The sequence below is a fragment of the Scatophagus argus genome, chromosome 7, assembly GCF_020382885.2.
Source record: "Scatophagus argus isolate fScaArg1 chromosome 7, fScaArg1.pri, whole genome shotgun sequence".
Lineage (NCBI taxonomy): Eukaryota > Metazoa > Chordata > Actinopteri > Scatophagidae > Scatophagus > Scatophagus argus.
In genome coordinates, this window is record NC_058499.1 from 9,262,450 (window position 1) to 9,282,356 (window position 19,907).

General features: G+C 40.1%; 3 protein-coding genes across 5 annotated transcripts; 1 reads left to right on the top strand and 2 right to left on the bottom strand.

Annotated features, from left to right (window-relative positions):
- Nucleotides 1-1,977: 1,977 nt before the first annotated feature.
- scamp5a (secretory carrier membrane protein 5a) lies at nt 1,978-8,421 on the bottom strand. 2 transcript variants are annotated; one of them, XM_046393708.1, is made up of 8 exons: nt 8,223-8,421; nt 7,994-8,100; nt 7,048-7,116; nt 6,780-6,899; nt 5,568-5,724; nt 5,373-5,474; nt 3,809-3,926; nt 1,978-2,405 (listed from the first exon to the last, which is right to left on the bottom strand). In XM_046393708.1, exons 3-8 carry the CDS (start codon nt 7,052-7,054, stop codon nt 2,217-2,219), a joined length of 693 nt encoding a protein of 230 aa, XP_046249664.1. In that variant the 5' UTR covers nt 7,055-7,116; nt 7,994-8,100; nt 8,223-8,421; the 3' UTR covers nt 1,978-2,216. The 2 variants fall into 2 exon arrangements, with proteins under 2 accessions (XP_046249664.1, XP_046249663.1); XM_046393707.1 differs by lacking the exon at nt 8,223-8,421 and having other exon boundaries at nt 7,994-8,186.
- A 690-nt stretch (nt 8,422-9,111) lies between these two features.
- parp16 (poly (ADP-ribose) polymerase family, member 16) lies at nt 9,112-13,219 on the top strand. 2 transcript variants are annotated; one of them, XM_046395132.1, is made up of 7 exons: nt 9,112-9,230; nt 9,927-10,123; nt 10,403-10,540; nt 10,632-10,838; nt 11,055-11,226; nt 11,339-11,483; nt 12,439-13,219. In XM_046395132.1, the coding sequence occupies exons 2-7, from the start codon at nt 9,935-9,937 to the stop codon at nt 12,572-12,574; spliced, it is 987 nt and encodes a 328-aa protein (XP_046251088.1). In that variant the 5' UTR covers nt 9,112-9,230; nt 9,927-9,934; the 3' UTR covers nt 12,575-13,219. The 2 variants fall into 2 exon arrangements, with proteins under 2 accessions (XP_046251088.1, XP_046251087.1); XM_046395131.1 differs by lacking the exon at nt 9,112-9,230 and adding an exon at nt 9,716-9,779.
- A 2,296-nt stretch (nt 13,220-15,515) lies between these two features.
- Nucleotides 15,516-19,332, bottom strand: si:ch73-330k17.3 (IGFBP domain-containing protein). The gene is made up of 4 exons (XM_046393669.1): nt 17,100-19,332; nt 16,099-16,186; nt 15,814-16,009; nt 15,516-15,723 (listed from the first exon to the last, which is right to left on the bottom strand). The coding sequence occupies exons 1-4, from the start codon at nt 17,503-17,505 to the stop codon at nt 15,664-15,666; spliced, it is 750 nt and encodes a 249-aa protein (XP_046249625.1). The 5' UTR covers nt 17,506-19,332; the 3' UTR covers nt 15,516-15,663.
- Between the last annotated feature and the right edge of the window lie 575 nt (nt 19,333-19,907).

Here is a 19,907-nt window from a genome sequence, read left to right on the forward strand (position 1 = left end):
AACTTTTAAATCATACTAGTGGTGTCCAACTAGAAAACAGGCCTGTTATTCATTTCATAACCGTGTATGTTACTTTTCATGCCTATATCTGAAGCCTGTACAACAGGACCCCACTTGATCCCAATAACTCTACTGTTTAATATATTTCTGATAGTATTGCTCCTCTGTGATCCACTGTGAATTCAGCTTGCACCGATGTCGACATGTAGTGCAAACATTATGTGTAATCAAACAAAATTATTCTTTAAAAAAAAAAATCTACAGCCATGGAAAGACACAAAGAACAACATGTGCTGCGAAGTCATCCACGCTTCATCCAAAATACACAAAATGGGATGGTACGAAAAGAAAAAAAAAACAACAACTAAAAAGTAATTCATCAAACAGGCTAATTGAATACCACATCATCACAATCAGACGAGACAACACAGGTTTTGAAACAACGAGCATTCAGACACGTATCTTCACATCTGTTTCAGGTCTAAATACTGTAACAGCCACCTACTGAATCTTGAAGTTTTCAAAGAGGATTTGAGTGACACCTGGCAAAAACCTTTTCACAGAAATCAATCTGTATGACACTATTAGGCCTCACGAGGGCTACAAGCATATTCTCTCTCGTGCAATTTCACTTCATGAACAATAAATGGCTTGGTTTATTTTATAGTTTGTTTTCTTTTATATAAATGTCATATTAACACCTACTCATAGAATAACATCAACAGCCACAGAATGACACACTAAGGCCTGAAATCCAGAGCTTCAGAAACAAGAAGTCGTTTAAGCATTTACATGTAGGGACTGAGTGGGAGAATTTGCCAAAGGAGGGAGACATCCATCACTTTATACGATGCTATGACCACCTACAACATTGATTGTTAATATTTATTGTCCAAACTGCAAGTGTTTTGGTTTTCTTTCATCTTTAACCTGTACAACCTTGATTTGGAATGTTTTATCCCATGAATAGCAATCCTAAACACTGCATGTGCTTCACTTTTTTAACATGTAATAAAAATTTACTTCATTAAAATCAGTCGGCTAAACACGTGAACCACGGTGTGCATAATGACGATAAAGTCAGACTGGCTGAACTATGGTGACAAACGGAGACAAAAGATGCTAAATTTCGAACCAGCTATCACACCTTTCCTGAGAATGTAGAAAAAAAAGGAAATTAAAACAAAAAAATTAAAACGAAAAGTTCATGACGCAGAGCAACTTCACGGTCACCAAAACACAAACTGTAAAAGGTGTTCTGGGATTTTAAACTCTCAGAAACTGAGTTGGGAAAACCCTGTTTGATAGATTTTGTGCTGGATGTAACCTCCACTAAATGTCTTAATATTCTATTTAAATTAAGTTAGAGACAGATTATTTCATATTTTTTAATTCAACTTCCTCTACATTTCTGAAAGTCTGATTCTATTCTCTGTCAAGATTTTGGCCAAGTTTAGGAAGAAGAAGTGACAAAGTTAACATCCAGAGTAAGATAAAGACAACGAACTTCTTCTGAGCGATATTATCATACCATCTTCTTATCCAGCTCTTGGCGAGAAAGCTTTGAAGTGGATCTCCCAAAGTGTAAAACCATGGACATTTAATGGGAAATCATTAAAGTTTTCTGGACATTTTGTATTTAAAAGCAAACAAGCAACGACAGTCGCCGACGTCAGCTGAGGGGCAAATGTTGTGAGTGTGTGGTGACCTTCGAAGCTAATGAAAATAAACACTGTTAATGCAGCTACTAGGCCTACAGTACATTAAAAACACATTAAAGGTCATCTAGAGATGTATTAAAAGTGTAGAGGCAGAGAAGTCACTCTGTGCTGACCACAGATGAACCTACCTGAATAATAAACTGATGAAGCTCAGGGTAGTGGTTTTAGCTGTGTAATGTGTCTCCATTGGAAAGCGACACACACTGAGCAGCTAAAATTGAGCAGCATAAGAGATTAAAACAAACAAACAACCAAACAAACACCAGCTTCTTTTAATAACTGGCTGATTTAAATGTGAACTGACTTAAGTGATTAACTCCCAACGCGTGTCAGAATTCAACGGAGGTACATTTCCACTACAAACACGACTTTGTTCTGTTTGAATTCAGCTTGTTCAGTGTTACAATGAAGGGCACCTAATTCTGAATTGTGTTCTTAATTGATCCCTTTTTATCTCTCCCACATGGCAACCCGGCCCCCCCCTCCTCCTCTGTCCTACATCGGGTCGTCGTAGTTGTAGGTGGGAGCTGCTGAGTACTGGTTCTGTTGCATGGCTCCCTGCGCGGCTCCCATAGCTGCCTGCTGAGCTGCCTGCTGGACATGGGGGTTCTTCCAGGCCCCGGTGGCCCACTCCTCCTGGGCCTTACCCAGGCTGCCACCACTGCCACGGTAGAAGTTATGAACCTGCATGAAGTGATTCGAGTTAAAATCACACAATTAATTGAAACCATAGTTTCTTTCTTTCTTTTTTCAACAGGCAGCATGAATTTTTCTTACAAGAGATGATGTCAAGAAAGTAATTTGATTGGTCTGGACATCTGTGTGGGTGGCCACTGAAAATAGTGCATTACATTACATTATCAGTTCAATTCCTACAGCATCCAGGTGACAGATGCTGTTCACCATTGCGTAGTCCCATCTGTGATTTGAGCACTTCACACTTGTTCATGTCAAATAGGACTGATTGTACAGATCCCCATCATCGGGAAGATCAGACGATCGTTGAGTTGGTCAAGCGGGGATTAAAATACTCATCGAAAATGATGAAATTGTACATCTTTAATGTACATCTTTATCTATATATACACATCTTTAATGCAGCTGGTGTCCTCTTTACTCAGAGAGCCTCAGACGGTCCTCCTCTGAATAGACTCAGTGGTGGTCTTTGGCTGATGTGAGGCCATCATGCTGATTTGATTTCAGGGACTTCCACATTATTAAGAACATGAAGTCGAATATATCAGAGCTTTCTGACAGATCAGAGCCGGTCTGTACAATGTGTTATGTTGATGTGAATGCGATGTACAAGTCGGAAATTGTGCTAACACTTATATGAAAAGAACTCAACATGCATTACTCCATGACATGACTGAAACCACTGGTTAACGTACAGAATGCTAAGGTTATTAGCTTGCTGCTATAAGTTTTCAGTCTGGGGACAAGACAAATATACAGCTAAAGCTAGTTAGCATTGGTTGTATATCTATGGCTATGGTAATGCTAATGCTAATGCTAGCTAGCCTCACTCCTTTGTACTGTAAAACATTGCACAACACTGAGTGTGTGGGAGCTGCCAGTGACTCAGCAGGTGTTAAACTATCAAGAACAAAAACTAAATTAGCAAGCTAAGTTTAGTTAGCTTTCACTTTCTGCGTCGAAGCTAGGTAGCCTGGTTTGTTCACCTCCACTGCTCGGGTGTAATGCAAATAGCAGCATAATGGGTCCATAACCACTGCTGTGAGGGTTTCTTGAAAAGAGTGAAAAGTTTTGTTTCAGTGTATGTGGGCTACATGATAACGTCGTACGTGTCAGTCGGGCTCTGCTGAGACAAACATCCGCCCACAGGCTTGAAGCTTAAATGCTGTTTTAACAGCTGTCCGGAAAACAATGGACAGTGACGCAAAATAATAGTATAATATTGCAGCAGTATCATTACAGTTTATATTTCCTCAGACAGAAATTTCATATGAACTTTTAAGGGCCTTATTACCAAATGTTAGCCCACATAAAAAAATCTGCCCCTAATTAAGAAGCTAACACATTTAAGTTTATTTTTTTTATGCAAGAACTAGACATGTGAAGGTCACCTTTGTGAGGGCGATGAAGGAGAGAACAGCCACTGCAGTAAACATGATGGTGGGAATCAGCATGACCACAGCTGAGCCGACGTTGGTGCTGAAGAAGGTGATGGTAGCCAGCCAACCACTGTTTGGAACAACACAAGAGTTAGCATCTCATCTCACACCTATGACATTACTGGTCATTATCCAGTAGCCCCATAGTCACAAAACATAAACCACGGTTTAAGGACAGGCTTTCAACCTGAGCAGTGTGTAGGAGAGTTCAAGGTTCGAGGTATGGAGGAAGAGACATGGGGCAAAGACATTGCGTGAGATGACAGAGAGACAGGTGCATGTCGGTGCAATTAAGGTAATTAACTCAGTCGAATCTAATGTATTGGCTGTCTGTAGATCCATGGGCACAATGCATATAGGGACTGCTAAAGGCTGATTTGATAAAAATAATAATAATAATGGCTATGGCTGTGCCTCCGGTTATTTCCCTTGTGTTTCCCTTTTCCCCTGTGGCTCCTGTTTTCCTCCAACTGTGTGTGTGTGTGTGTGTGTGTGTGAATGCATATTACTCTTGTTGTGGAGACATAATTCTGTTTACACAGGCACATTGTGAAGGACCCACCTTCCTTATGGGGACAAAACACAAGTCCACACAATGTAAATCATTAAATATTAGGGTGAAGACTTGCTTTAACGTTAGGCTGAGATTAGGGTTAGATTAAGGTAAGGGTTAGGATTAGGCAAGTAATGTTTATTGTTATGGTTAGGTGGTGATTAAACCTCCAGGAAATTAAGTATATGTAATGTCCCCAAAAGTGATGGAAACATGTGTGTGTGTGTGTGTGTGTGTGTGTGCGTGTGCGTGTGCGTGCATGTGTGTGTATTTTAGTGTGTGGGAGTGGCTTCCTTCCTGGTGCTCCCTCCTGATTGCAGATTATTCATCTCACCTGTCCAACTCATTGCTGGATTACTGATCAAATCCAATGGCAGTTATACTTAAAATGAGCTTTTTTGTACTTCTTCTTTATTTCAGTATTGGGCCACAGTGGCAGACTTTAAAAACCTCTGGTGTAGAGTCATATGGGACACAGTCTTCTTTATATTTATGATTAAGTTTTATACATCTAATGTGAAAAGAGAGACATGGTAAATCGTAACTTTGTAGACTAACATATTCTCACCATTTAAATAACTGTGCTGTGTGTACGTTTTGAGGAAAACCTTGTGTTCACTGCTGGCTATATCAGTGCTTTAGACTTTTCATATCGGGTACAAATCAGCGACAAACTTAAGAAAGAATCTGAATAACTATGTGAAGACACCTCCATACAAATGGACTCAAAGGGTCACTGAATGGTTCGGTTTGAGAAGCATGAAGTAATATGTAAGACAGCACTCTCCACCACCATCATCAAAAATCCAAATGGGTGCATATGTTTTAGAAGAACAGTGTTCATCTCTCCAACAGACTTCCAGAGACATGAAGAATATATGCTGAGGAGCAGTGAAACTCTTGTGGTGGCTTGCTAAACAAGTTTATCCCAGCTGTATTTATGCATCACATCAAAATTCTTACCAAACTCCCCAACCAGGAATGCCAACAGTCTGGATAATACTGATCACCACCTGGGCCATGAAGACGAAGAAGAAAGCCATAAAGTTGAAAGAGCTGTCGGTCCTGTGCAGAGAGAATAACAAATGTCAGAAATGATGGGATTCAGCAGAATATCAGGTACAAATGTTGAGTAATCTGAGGGCGGGACCAGCTCACTTGAAGGCTTTGTAGATGGGCCTGAACCAGCACACATAAGAGCAAGGAGTGAAGAGGATGAGCCACAGGATGGCCATGCCGAAGTTTGTCGCGCCGCCACCTCCGCACATCCACGCCAAACAGCCAATCAGATTAACAGCCAGTGTGGCAGTATTCACTGTCATCATCACAGAGGAATAACAAGAATGACCAAAACATGACACACAAAAACCTCCATAGTGAACATCCCACAGGCTGCATTACTCATAACTACAGCAGGACTGAATCATATGAACTGAAGCAACTACTCAAAACCACATTTTCACTTCTGTAAGGCTAAAACAATTTTGTGTAGACTGGAGCTACAATTTATTTAGCACACACAGTACACAGTTTCTGCTCTACGTGTACCAAACATTTTGGGTAAACAAATGTACTTTTTCACCAAACTTACATTCATGTTTTCATATGGCAGAACCTATGTGATGATGAGAAAGACATGACTATGAATGTCTTTACATTTAAGGAAGAAATTAAGTAATTTGATATTTTGTCTTCAAAGTGCCTGAAACAATTCATCAATAATCAAATCAAGCAATTTTCTGCCGATCAAACTGATCGAAATCGGATTTTAGATTTTCACAAATAACGTTCCTCAAAACAAATGGCAAAAAGAAAATACTTAAACACAATATTTCAAACTCCTAATGCCTGCCTTTGCCCAATATATTGGTCTAAAAATATAAATAAAAATTGCTATCATTCATTTAATCATTATTATAACTAACCTTGTTACTGGTCCTAGTATTACTGCGGTTCTGTGTGTGGTTTGTCCAAGTGGTGTTGCCGTACACCCACATAAGCCGCTGACGGTACAATCAGTGTCAAACCTTGTACAGTCTCTCTGTTCCATACCTTTCAACTGTCACTGTCAGTTATTATAATTTTCATAAAGACCCCCATCAGATTCCCTCCGCCCCCGCAGTGTTGACTCCATGATTACAACAAAATGGAAACCATAGTTAAACTGGCTCTGTGCCAGATAGTGAAACTGGTCAGCCTGGTCTCACAGCTACACTGGACTGTCTGTGATATTTGGCTCTCATAATATTTTGGGCAAAACAAAGTGACACGGCAGGACGGAACAGAAACAGTGCACACAGTTTATACCATAATGCAAGCAACTTGCCCGCTGGAGCTTGACCTGTGGTAAAAAGATGTTGCCAAACTCACGGATCCATAGGTAGTAAAGCCTCTTGCACATGGTGCGACACTGGTCCGGGATCTCATTGAAGTCTTGATAAAAACATGGTCTGAGTGGGATGAATCGAGGCAGGGGAGGGAAGTTGTTTTCTAAGGAGACAAAGACACAGTTCAGCACAGCTGCCCGCACATCAGATTGTGAATGGGTTGATGTTGCATTTACAGTCAAATCTGAGCGTACACCAAAATCTCACGGAGACAGAGAGACAGAGACAGAGAGGGAGACAGGAAATCTTACCTGCCATGATGACCGTTCAGTATTTTCCTCCACTTGCAGACAGGCACACAGACAAAAAACAAAAGCAAACTGCAGAGAAGAAACAGAGCTGTTTCATTAAGTGCACCATCACCCTCACAGTGCTCTCCTTGTAGGCGACAGGCCACAATCCTCCTCCATTGGCCTTCCTGTGGATGCATGCACACACACCTCACTGGAATAGCGGACTTTTAAATGATTTGACTGGTGATTAGTGTCCACCCGTGCTAGTGACATCATTCATCGACAGCGACAGTCATGTTTGTGTGGATTACAGATCACAGCTGTGCGATGCTCGGAAACTGTGGCCTTGTCGCGATTACTGAAATGCATTCACTACCTTTGCGCGCAAAATAGGCGTGTTACAGGCCTACGGAGTTTACAGATGGGACTAACGTTATGTGTAGTCGAGCAGAGCTGTTTGTTCAGCTCTTTAACCGAGCCGATAAGCTATAATCAGCCCGCTTCCACACGATTTCACTGTTTGTAACCTCATTTCAATTCGTATGATGGTGGATGTAAGAGCATAGCTCTGAAGGACATGTTCCTGCCACAAAACGAAGCAATATCCGCAAAGAAAAACAGACCGATCCTGGTTAATTTAATGTATTATGATGCTGAAACTGTCTCTTTTTTCTTTGGGGGAATATTTCCTTCGGAGGATGGCGGTGATGCTGCAGTAGGACACGGTGCATCGTGATCTCACAAGCGATGGAGAAGCGTCCTTCAGGCTGTGCGACACGGTGCATCGGTGCTTCTTCTTCATCCGGACGCAGGTCATGCACAAACCACTCACAATACAACCGCCCAGACTGACGTTTCCAGGTTTTACTGAAGCACGAATCCGGTTTATTTAAATACATTAAATTTCCCTCCTCCACTAGATGGGGTGTAATGAATGAAAATGCAGCGATTAAAAACGCCTTACCTCCCCTTTAGTCCGAGAAAGTCGCTAGAATCCCTCCGGTCGTTTAAATAGCATCCTATGGATTAATCGGCGTTAAAACACCTTGGAGGAAACAAGCAGATCTGGCGCTGTTGGGACAGAAATATGTTACGTTATTCCTCAAATGATGGCTATGAGAGTAAGAGACGGTCACGTGACGTAAGATCTTTTCTTTACGCACATACTCCCACATACCCCCACCACCCCCTACCTCCGCTGGCTTCACCCGCCCGGGCAGGACCAGGGCCCAGGACAGAAAAAAGAGAAAAAAGACGGGATTTGTTGCTGGCCTGAACCGACCAATCGGAAAGCAGAAAGATTTCACCCAGCTCCGCCCCTCCCTGATGCTGTCCACAGTGCTGAACATCAGAGGAGGCATACATATTTATGACTGGCTGCTAAACATGTTAAATAGTCACACTACTAAATATTACAACAATTAATAAAATGATATCACAGTCATTTAGGTGCTGAAAGTACCACATATATCAGAGTTACATTTGCTACTTTTTCAGAAGATTTTTGGCTCATGGAACATTAGGACCTCACCTAATGTATAAAAATACATTAAACAGAAAATACAGGAGGACGGCAACAATTTAAAATCTAAAAGAAAACAATACAAAACGTATTAAGGATTCAAACTGTAACTTTGCTAGCTTTACTAATTATATAAAATATTTTAAATATTATTTACAGATGCTTTATAGATCAGTTGTGCGCCAATGCTGAAAACAAGTTTTGGGTGTCAAGGTAAAGAAAAAATCTGTCTAATGAGCTGATTTTGCTGCTGGAGACAAAAAGAGTTTCAATAACAACGTCAGCATCAAGATTGATGGTTTATTTTGACACCTGTGTACCTGACAGCGGCGTCGGGCAGCTGCTGTCCTGGGCGGAGACAGTTTTCTCTGCGTTCTGGACTGCAAGGACAGCTGCATTCACAGTTCCTCGTAAATTTCACTTTTTTAGTTGCTTCTGGCTACAAATGGCATACAATCGCACACCAAACACCTATTGACCTCTCTGACAGCTTAGTTGTGTGGTCTTCTTCTCTGTCAGTTTACTAACACGACCCTCTACGATGACATATTCCCCGTGTTGGTGTTTACACATGTCGCCGTGCTCGACATTTCTGTTAGTTTTACTGGAAGTGAAAGCATCACTCCCTAAAGCTAACGTTAGCTCTTCCTGCAGCGCTATGAGTTGAGCAAGGCTGACGGTAACTGCAAATTATGATGCAAAACTATTGTTTGTCAAGTGAAATAGATCTTTGTGCCACGTGGACGTATTCCTAATACATTCAGGATCTGACAGGAGTCCGACCATTTTGTATGTGTAATCAGTAGCGTTGCTGGGGATAGCTATATTCGCAGCTCTTCACTTGTAGCCCAGCTAATAGTAGCTAACATAGCTTCATCGCGTACTCCTATGCTAGCTAGTTAAGAAGCACAACATTTGGTTACTGGCGAACCTAATAGAGGAACCAGCTTTGAGCAGTAATGTCAGTTTTTACTGCTACTCAGGACAGTATAAGACGAAAAAGTAGTGTTTTGTGACTTTTCTTTTCTTGGGTGTCAGTTTTTGTTTTGATGCTGACCATAAAAAGAAAAGTGACTAAAGTAACCTAACGCGAGAGGGTTAACTAGTAGAGTTTATTGTTGGGATAGAATTTGCATCCCTATCAGAAAATGTCTTCCTTTCAGAGTAAAGGAAAATAAAAGACTTCACGCTGCCAAAAGTATAATGCGTCTTCGCATGTTTTTCTGTGGTGAGGTTTTTTTCTGTGTTTTTCAGACTAAATGATGGATAAATGCCTTGAGAAAATAATCCTAAATCATAAAACCTGTTCACCTGTGACCTGACTTAATTTTTGGCCGTGCTGACCTGTGTGCTGTCTTATCGTCTCTGTTTACAGTTCTGGGAATGCAGCCGCCGCTTCCACCTGAGGCAGTCAGAGAGCTGGTGTGCTCCTGTCTGCACAGAGATCCGGTAGCAGCAGATCTGCGCTGCAGCCTGTTTGTTGCCGCTGCACAGAACTACAAGAGGGACTCTTTGCTCAGACCCTTCCCTCCTAGATACATAAGTGGTGACAATAAGGACTTTGAGGAGCTGGTAAGCTATAGTGACAGGTTTTCAACACCCTCTGTTTTAGCATTTATGCTTTCATGTCTGACATAACAAACACACACACACACACTTGGTGGCAGTAATGTGCTGTTGGGTGTAGTAGTGTGCATGTAAAAAAATATAAAGAGCAAGACCAAATGTCAGATGTAGAAATGGTTCAAGAAAATAATACCTCACACACAGTGAATGGGAAGAGCACACATACTATGTACAGGTGTGACCTGTTGTGGTAGTACGTTACAGAAAGTTTGTTTTCTTCTCTAGCTGGCAGATGTGAAATCTTTGCCTGGTGTCAGAGACTTGGTGAGACTCCGGCCCAGAGAGGGAGATCATCATCTGGCTCTCACACACTGGATTCTCTCTTCAAAGAGCTTTGCTGTGAAGACGCTGCAGAAAGATGAGGTACATCACTGCAAGTGTAGTAGGACGGAAACTACTGTGTCTTTTACCGATGGCTTCTCTGCTTTCACTGTGATTCTTTGATCTCTGCCAGTACGCCAAACTTTGTAACCTGACGGGCAATGAAGGGATTTCTGCGCCTGTGCCAGACTTCCTGTTTGAGCTCGAGTACTGTGATCAGATGAACGCCAGGTTTGAGAAGACGAGGGCAGGCAGAGACGTCTTCTATGCGTTCCACGGGAGCCGCCTGGAGAACTTTCACTCTATCATTCACAATGGGCTACACTGTCACCTCAACAAGGTTAGTGCTGTCATTGCTGCTTCATCTCTTCTGTGATAAGTAATAAAATAAGAGGATGTCCCTTAGACATGAAAATATGTAATGTAATATAATATTTAAAAGTTCCTGGAGCTGTTGAGCGTTGAAGCACGGAGATTACTAAGGCATGAAGTGGACCTCAGTTGTTGCTGTTATTTCTGCCGGACAACACAAAAACTCAATCGATCTCTTCTTCAGAACTCGGTGTTTGGAGAGGGGACCTACCTCACCAGTGACCTCAGCATGGCCGTCCTCTACAGCCCTCACAGCAGTGGCTGGCGGGAAAGTCTTCTGGGTCCACTGCTCAGCTGTGTTGCCTTGTGTGAAGTCATTGATCACCCAGATGTGAAGTGCCAGGTGAAGAAAAAAGGTGTGTTGACCGCGTGACTCACTGCAAACACACACAGTAAAAATTTAAAGTCATGTAGTGTTGATGTTTGAGTGGCTTCATATTAAAACAAGCCACTCATTTCCCATTTCAGACTCTGAAACAATTGACCGACAGCGCTCAAGAGCTAAGAACAGCGAAGGAGGGGAAGTTCCACAGAAGTACTTTGTAGTCACCAACAATCAGCTTTTACGAGTCAAGTACCTGCTTGTTTACTCCCAGAGGAGGCACCTGTCCAGGTAAGAACCTCCCAGGTCACATGTGGCTCACGTGGTGAGTAAAGGGCATAAAAGAAGCTGGAAACGTATTTTATAAGCCACGTAACACACAAATGTTTGTTCTAGTAGTGAATGTCTATGACACATGTTCATACATACAAGTAAACACTGCAGGGAAGCCAGTCATGATCTCACTTGTACTAAAAGACAGCAACACAATGTGGGGAATCTGAAGATGGTTCATCTCTATGAAAATGTAATCAGAGCAAACCGGAAGGAAGCACAGTACTGTTTCCTGTTCTGTTCATCAACGTTAAACAAACAAACCTAAGCTACCAGGACTTGATTAAGAACAAAGATTAATGGAGACACGTCGTTCAGGAAATAAACTGCTTTGTCGTGTGCTAGCATAGTGGCAACGTGGAGAAATAAGCTGCAGCGGAGTATGCAAATTACATGATTGACGCAAACACATTGTGAATGTTCAAGGCTGTGACCGACAAGAGACTGCCTGCCTTCTTTGTTTCTGTGTTTGTGAATTCACCATTAACTCCATGCAATACAACTGGAGATGATTACTATTAGAATTGTTCTGATGCTGTGACCAGTCCTTGTACCAATACTCTTATAAATACTTGTTTGCAGTTTGGGGAATAAAACAAGGGATGCATCAAAGGAATTATTATTTGGGCCTTTGGTAGAAATCAAAATTTTAAAAACTAATATTTCTTGCTTAAATTTTAAATGGGAATACAGAAGAGAAATAGTTTCTCTGATGCAAACAGAAAACGATAAAAGCAACGTTCATATAATGCATCATCACAATTCTGTCTGTGTTTTACTAGAATACAGAAAAAATCCATAGTTCAATATGGTTGTCTTTTTTGGGAAACTAAGTAAATGAATAAATTGTTTTTGTTGCTGGTAAAAAAAAAAGAAAAAAAAAAGAGATAATTTCTGCGTTTTTCTTGTTCAGACATTCCCGCAGCACCTCCTGGCTCCTCAGACACCATTTTGCCGTCATGATGAGTCTCTACCTTCTGCTGCTCTTATTCATTGGTGCCTTTAACTCCAACACCTTCATATCCTTTTGGAACAGACTGTTCAGGTGACAAGACAACAACAGGACAGACGGTCTGGATGTTTATTTATCCCCAGTGCCTTCCTGATGACAGACTGACTGAATGATGAAAACATGAAGTTTTATGCAACTTTCTTTCTGTTTCCCCTCTGGCATCATTTTTTTCTTTTTTTCTTCTGAATAATTGTCATTACTGTTATCTCTTCTGGGATCCTATTGTGTATTAGTTTCTGCGTTTAAATGTTAAATGTTTCGTTTGTCTTACGTATTGAACATTTCCAGCATATTAACTGATTGTATTGGCTCATTAGCGTCTTTCTGGTTATCAGGCACTAATGAAAATGTTCCAGTTTAATTGCTTACTTTTAAATGGTTTGACACTCAGTTTTTAGGAAATGAATGTTGAGGGACCTTTAATAACTCACGATTTAAGTGTAACTTTAAGGTATTTAGGTTTCATGAAGGAAAAATATATGAGGTGACCTTATTTTTTTTGCTGACATAATGTATTTGTAATGATGGATCAGACAAAGGCCACTGATAACCTCATTTTGGACAAGCTTTTCTATCCTTTTAGCAGTAAAGAATGTAAACTCTATATCTTTTTAAAGGCAACAAGTTCATAAAATTTGTTGCATTTTTTGACAAATAAAATTATACTTTTGATTCAAAATGATTCAGTGCTTTGAGTGAGTTTAGTTTTTTTGTAAAGCTGATGTAAAAATCTCAAACGTGTAGTGGTTGACTTTAAATGACTTGTTTAAGAGACCTGTAAATATCACACACTATTCATACATGCTCAGAATAATCACGTAGGAATCTCTGCAGCTGCTTCCCGTAGTAATGTCTTGTACTTTTGTATTGTTCTCAGGTTTTGGGTTGTATTTAAACTTTAACATGGGTTTCCTCTGACAGGGGAGTATTTATTACAGCTGGCACGCAGACCCTTCTTTGTTATCCAATGTTTTTATCAGTTAAAAAAAAAAAAAGTGAGACGGCTAGACAGGATTGATAACAGAGGCGGCCTGCTTTGGTGGCAGATCCTGTCATTCTAATAGATAGCTGATATGCTGATGTGTATCTACAGTTAGAAGCACAAGAAATGTACAAAAGGAAGAGAATTTAGTTAGTTAGTTATGGTTTGCCAAAAAATTTCATGGAAGGACAACTTGTTACCTTAAATGATGGAGTTGGATGGTACAAATTCCACAAAGAAGAAACTTTGTTATGTTGTAGCAGTAAATGTTGTATATATTTCTAGCTTTATAGCTATTGCTTGTACAATTCTAGGTGCTGTTTTTCATTTATTTGCTCATGTTTCCCTCCTCTGGCACTTGGTCCTATTTGTTTCTAAACAAAACATTTACTATGAGCTGCACAGCCCTCTCCTGTCCGATGAAACACTGGATATTATTTAGCTATCGCACTACTTTGGTGGTGCAACTGACTCACAAGTTAAAAGGAGGTGAAAGAAAATGCAGGCCTTTGTTTTGCGACATCCTCCAGATAAACTGCTTCAGAAATGGCTTACATTTGAAGGGCAGGGAACAAACTGTCCATTGTTGGTCCACGCTTTATTCCCTTTCTGTACAAGCTTCATTATTGCTACCTCATAAACTGTCTGTTATTCAATAACCATCAACTGTCAGGTGGGCAGCAATGGCAACCAGAACCAGAAAAACCTCCCAAAATGGGAACACTTAGAACAGACGAGGCAGTCCTTTAATTTACTATATTATTACACCTTATTCTTAAACTTAATTTCTCTGGCTCAGGGTTAGTTTTCTTTCTTAAATATTGCTGGATTTTTTTTCTATTTATTCCTAATTATAACTGTTTCACTCATTCCTGGTTCAACATTCACTCTAAAAGAAGGTCTCTGAAGAAGACAAAAATGTGATTCTGCTGAGGCATGATGGTGCCTTAAGCTAAATGCTAACATGCTCACGGTGACAATGTTAACAATGTTAACATGCTGGTCTTTATTAGGCTGTGTTGCGTTTGCACTCGTAAATTGTAACTCCAGACTTGGAGTGACATCACATCCATTAAAAACAGAGTTGGATGTGTTCTATTTGCCACAACACAAGTTTTAATGTCATTCAGCTATTGTTGTTATAGAAACATGGACAGGTTAGAAGCAGCACCAGCTGATAAACAACACATTACGCTGTATTTCACACGTAACAAGACAATAGCTATATGCGTATAGGCAGCAGTAAGACAGTATTGTGTATACGGCTTACTAAACTGGAAACAAAAGCGTTAACGACATGCAAAACCACAGCTTTTATTTGCAGTCGATGCTCTGGGCGGCCATCTTGGCTGACTTCGGGAGGTGTTTTATTTGTCACTTCTGGTTTTGGAAGTTGGAAAACAACTCGGGAGATAACTTACGAGTACAAAAGGAATGCACCATTAACCACCCCCCCACTTTTTTTTCTTTTTACCTTATTCACCATTTTAGCTTAGTTTATTAGCATGCTAACACTTGCTAATTGGTGCTGTGGTGGGAATTTCAGTTCTGTGGGTATTTGGTCATAAAACAAAGTATTGGGGAAAACTTAAGATTTGGACCTGATGGTGCTGAGCTGATGAAAGTGACTGTAGGCTGTTGAGATATTTCAGTCTGGAAAAAAGTGAGGATTGACTGATGCCAGAGTCAAGCCACTAAAATTATGCAGATCATGGGCAAAGCATCATGTTAGTGCTTTGTTAAGAACCATCATTTAGTCACTGCTTTCATTACATAGTGTGTAATATTTTTCAGTAGATAATTCATTTATCTCTACTGAAGAATGGATAATTATTTATTAGATAATTATACTCACTGATAACACTGTAGATCAAATGACTTAATCATGCATGGGTAAAACATCACTGTTGTTCCATCCAGATGGATAAAATCATAAGAAAGTACAGTATGACACATGATTTTATTTCTCATGATTTAAAATACATAAAATGTCACAGTTTTTTTATTCCAGTTTACATACAAAATATGATTGCTGGCTGAAGAATTTTCAAGTTACGCACAAAGTTTATAGATAGCTGCCTTTTTCCATTTTGCTACATCAGCTAATTTTCTTCTGGGTTTCTTCTCTGAGTTTGCATCAGGAATTACTTCGATGCTTTTGGACAGGCTGGGACAAAACACAGCAAATGCCCCTCGTAATTATTCTACAGAGGAAAAAACACACAGAACACAGTGTTAGATTAACGTGTTTTAAGGCAGCGCAACACAGTTTCTGCTGCTCTTCTCCCGCCTACCTGTAGGTTGTTGTGGCATACAGGACTGTGAGCTGCCGTCAGGTGATTGTGCACACACTTTCCAAAGTGGCGAAGACAGGAGGAATCAGAGCCGGTGCAGGTCTGAGGGCACGATGGGGGTTTCACCAGCAGACAGCTTGAACAGGAGGTGTGCTGGCAGGAGCCCTGGCACGCTCTCTTCTCCAGGGACGCAGAGCTAGAGAGCAGGAAAATCAGATTTCTGTTAAAGAAAATGCAACACAAAGGAGATGCTATTAAAAGAAAACGTTTTATTTTTCCAGTCACCTGGCGGAGCAGATTTCCAGGGGGTTGGACTGACAGTATTCCTTGGTGCATTCAGGGTGACAGCTCTCCGGTTCCGAGCTTTCAATCACTGCACAAACAAACACACATTTTAAACAGACAACGAATGGGAAACAGAAGTTCAGTTTGCAAGGCATCAGATATATCAGATTTAATATTTACACGTTTTTCCCAACAGCAACAAAACATGAAAACGTATAATCTTGTACTACGTCTGATAGCGTATCAGTGACAGTGACAACTCTTTTTACTATGAACAGATAAGAGGTGTGATTATGGCTTAACTGTTAGCAGAAACCTTTGAATCAAAGGAAGCCTTGACCACACTATCAGTCTTCACAGCTCATAAATAACATTTACCACATTGGCACCGGTCCTGTTACGATGACTTACAAATGGAACTCAAGTAGTGCACATAATTTTGAAATGGATTTTAATATTTCCATCTTTGCATTTCAGTACATTTCAGAGGAGAACTGTAAACTTTTACTTCAATGCTTGTATTTCATTGCAGATCAAAGTTTCATAAAAAAGTTGAAGTATATGATGCATTGCTACAAGTATAACTGCCCAGTGGTATATATAGTAGTCTAAATAAGCTCAACTACCAACATATAAACATTGGCTCAATATAAATATCACACTGACAGGAGTAATTCTGCTGCATGATGGGTACTTTTTGTGTAGATTTGTTATTGAAAGACACTGAGTTTATTGTGCAGATGCAAAACTTGACCTATATAAACAGTTTAAACTGGTGCCTCAGAAAAATAGATTTAAAAGAAAAGTAACTTTGCACTTTGTCAACTTTGCACACACGCACACCCAAGCATAATAGTTATATTACTGGCATTTTGTGACATTGCTGCAAGACATTTGGCTCACTGTGCTGTGCTTATTTACAGTCAGTGATTAAAAGTAATCCAGGGCATACAACACACTACCTGCTCCACGCTAATTGAGGTTATAAAGTCTAATCTCACCTGCTTCACAGATCCCATTGCGCTCTGCGTCAGGTTTGTCGGCTGCTGAGTCCTGGTAAACACACACCAGGCCTTCATCACACTTGCCCAGATAGTCCCATGTTCCTCCGCAGGTCTCGCCCTCTACTCTGGCACAGACGGGGCAGCAGCCACAGACATCTGTGGACACACCACCTTTGCACTGGAGCTTCAGCGCCCGCCGGGTGGAGCAGTGTATTTGCTCGCAGGGCGGGCAGTGGAGAGTCTGAAGCTGCTGAGCTGCTCCAGAGGGCGCTTCCTCCGTCCCCAGCACCCCCAATAAGGCACTCACAAAGAAGAGCATCCACATTGTTGAACCACCTAATGTCATCCTGAGGTGACAACACCTATCAGCGCCTTTTATACGTCGGCCCCTGGAACAACACATCAGCAAAGTCTCTCTCAGTTTATGAGCCACCACCTCCTCCCCCCACCAGCAGCCAATGGATGAGGGCAGGGGGATTTCACTAAATACACAGTTAATTATCCCCACATCTTATCTCATTACTATCAATGGTGTGATTTTGTTTTGAAATAATTCTTCCTTCTGAACACAGTGTGATAAGTCTGATGAAGACTGGCCCCCTTTGTATCGGGAGTCACATGACCTCTGGAAGGGGCAATTCAGTGCGTACCTACAATCAGGTAATGACCTATTTCTGTAAAGAACAAAAGGATTAAAGCATGAGCAGGTTATCTGATCAAGACATCTCGTAAGTTTTGCTATCTCTGAATAAAAAACCCTGGCACCTTATGTACATAACAATAAAATATGTCCACTGTCACTTGATATCTATCAGGTTACACAGTAGGTTTTAATATTTTTTTTTTATCTGGCTTCCATTTTATATGGCGGTGAGCGATGTATTTCAGATACAAGAGGTTAGGTGATCAAAATAAATACCACTTTATTCAAGATTTGAAGGGACCTTTATTTCAGCACTTTTTACGTTTTATTTCTCAAAAAAAAATCACATTATCAAACAAATATAAAGTTATGGAATGATTAGTAAATGGAGGCCAAATGGGCAATATTTTTAAAATAAACTATGGCACATGGTACATAAAAATTTTTCAGCATTTCTAGTGATTTCTGCAGCAACAAAACTAAGTGGTAAAACCTTAAGAATGAGGCAAAGCATTATTTATCATTCAGTTTTTAAAATCAAACGTAAAACATAAAAGTTTTGTAAAATTATGCAACTATTTTTGAAGGTCACATCAGTAAAGAATGTTCCAGAAAACAGTTTTTTTGTACATGTTAGATTTTAAAAGGCTTTAACGTATTTGACCTTTAAATGTGTAGTTTTTGGTAATAATAAACTAATCGCAGTGATTAAAACATTAGTAACTTTCAAAGCTAAATGAAGAAAACAAACAGTGTACTAATTTGAGCTTTGCTTTGTGAATGTGGGTGTGTTTGTCCTTGAAGCTGATAATTATTTAATTTAGATGCAGGTACTTTACTAACATGTAGTCGGATATTTTTTATTTGACATCAGTTGACAGTCCTTGTAGCAGAAAGAAATTATAGTTGATTGGTCAAAAGCAATCAGATTTTCAAGTCTCAAATCCAGATTAAATTACTCACTCCTGAACATCTCTTAATGAAGAAATGTTGGGTCTGCCCATAAAAATATAAGAAAACAAAGGTGTTTAATTATTTAAACTAACACAAAAAGTACAAAGGGAAAACTTTTTGGGTTCCATCAATTCTGGTCGACCACCAGAGACGTCGTGTAACACCTGGATATTATCTGCGCATGTGCGACGACGACGTCAAACGGAAGCTTTCAGAGATCCCGTGAATTTCAGTTGTTACTCGAAGCTCATCAAATCGTTACATCTTCAACCCCTCAAACTTTTCTCAGGCTAGTTTTTAGGTTTTTAAGGTTTTTATGGTGCGCTTAGCAAAACTCTGACAGAGAGAAACCATATGTATATATAAAAATGAAATAAATTACATTTATGAAGAGGTAATGAAATAAACCACATCAACAACAATGCATACTGAAATGCAGAGAAGTGAAACAAAGCAGAGCCTCAAAGTGGGGAAACTATTGGAAAATGTTATCTAAAAACTCTAATAATTTTGTTAAATTACTTGTTACACTGCAACATAAATCTTCTGAAAGTTTTGCTTATGTTGAGAAAACAATCTCCCCACTGCTTTGTCAATCTGCTCGTGAGAATAGTGTGACACAACAAAAAGTGTTAGTGGCCCTTGAGTTGAAATTTTATGTCCCATGTCCAGATGATGTGAAACTCAATCATCTCTTATAGTAAAAAAAAGATGTCTAATATTCACAAACGTGACTGTGGATACGGTTTAATCATTAGTAGGAAACTCTGATTTGTATAAAAATGTATTTATTCTCAAGGAAACCATTAAGTAACACTGAATACAACAGGAGTGATCATTCAATAGTCAATAAAACTCGTGACTCCTACATCATAAAGATCCCACATACAAGACGTCTTGGAAAACAAGATTTGAAAGCAAACATGTTGGCAATTTGCTGGTGCTACAATTTCATCCCCCCCACCCCCGCATAACAAATTGAGGTGATACACACCTGTGTAGAAAAGTGACATTTTACATCAACTTACAAAGGGCTGGATGTCAAAGTGCAAGATGCCTGAACCCCACAACCCCACCCACCACCACCACCAACTCCCATTCACTCCTCATTAAAGAGGTGTTGAAATCAGAAATGGACTCGGTTACAAATCTCCAAAATTATCATTCAGCCACTATGGCTTTGTATTCAGTTTATTCTATTCTAGCTT

Coding starts and splice junctions, on each gene's coding strand:
- scamp5a (XM_046393708.1), bottom strand. Junction 5,475..5,567: donor CCCATCTACAAAGCCTTCAA/GTGAGCTGGTCC, acceptor CTCTCTGCACAG/GACCGACAGCTCTTTCAACT. Junction 3,927..5,372: donor ATTCCTGGTTGGGGAGTTTG/GTAAGAATTTTG, acceptor TGTTCCAAACAG/TGGTTGGCTGGCTACCATCA.
- parp16 (XM_046395131.1), top strand. CDS start 9,755: ATGCGTCTTCGCATGTTTTTCTGTG. Junction 10,124..10,402: donor ATAAGGACTTTGAGGAGCTG/GTAAGCTATAGT, acceptor TTTCTTCTCTAG/CTGGCAGATGTGAAATCTTT. Junction 11,227..11,338: donor GTGCCAGGTGAAGAAAAAAG/GTGTGTTGACCG, acceptor TTCCCATTTCAG/ACTCTGAAACAATTGACCGA.
- si:ch73-330k17.3 (XM_046393669.1), bottom strand. CDS start 17,505: ATGTGTTGTTCCAGGGGCCGACGTATAAAAGGCGCTGATAGGTGTTGT. Junction 16,187..17,099: donor CAATGGGATCTGTGAAGCAG/GTGAGATTAGAC, acceptor TTGTTTGTGCAG/TGATTGAAAGCTCGGAACCG. Junction 16,010..16,098: donor CTGGAAATCTGCTCCGCCAG/GTGACTGGAAAA, acceptor CCTGCTCTCTAG/CTCTGCGTCCCTGGAGAAGA.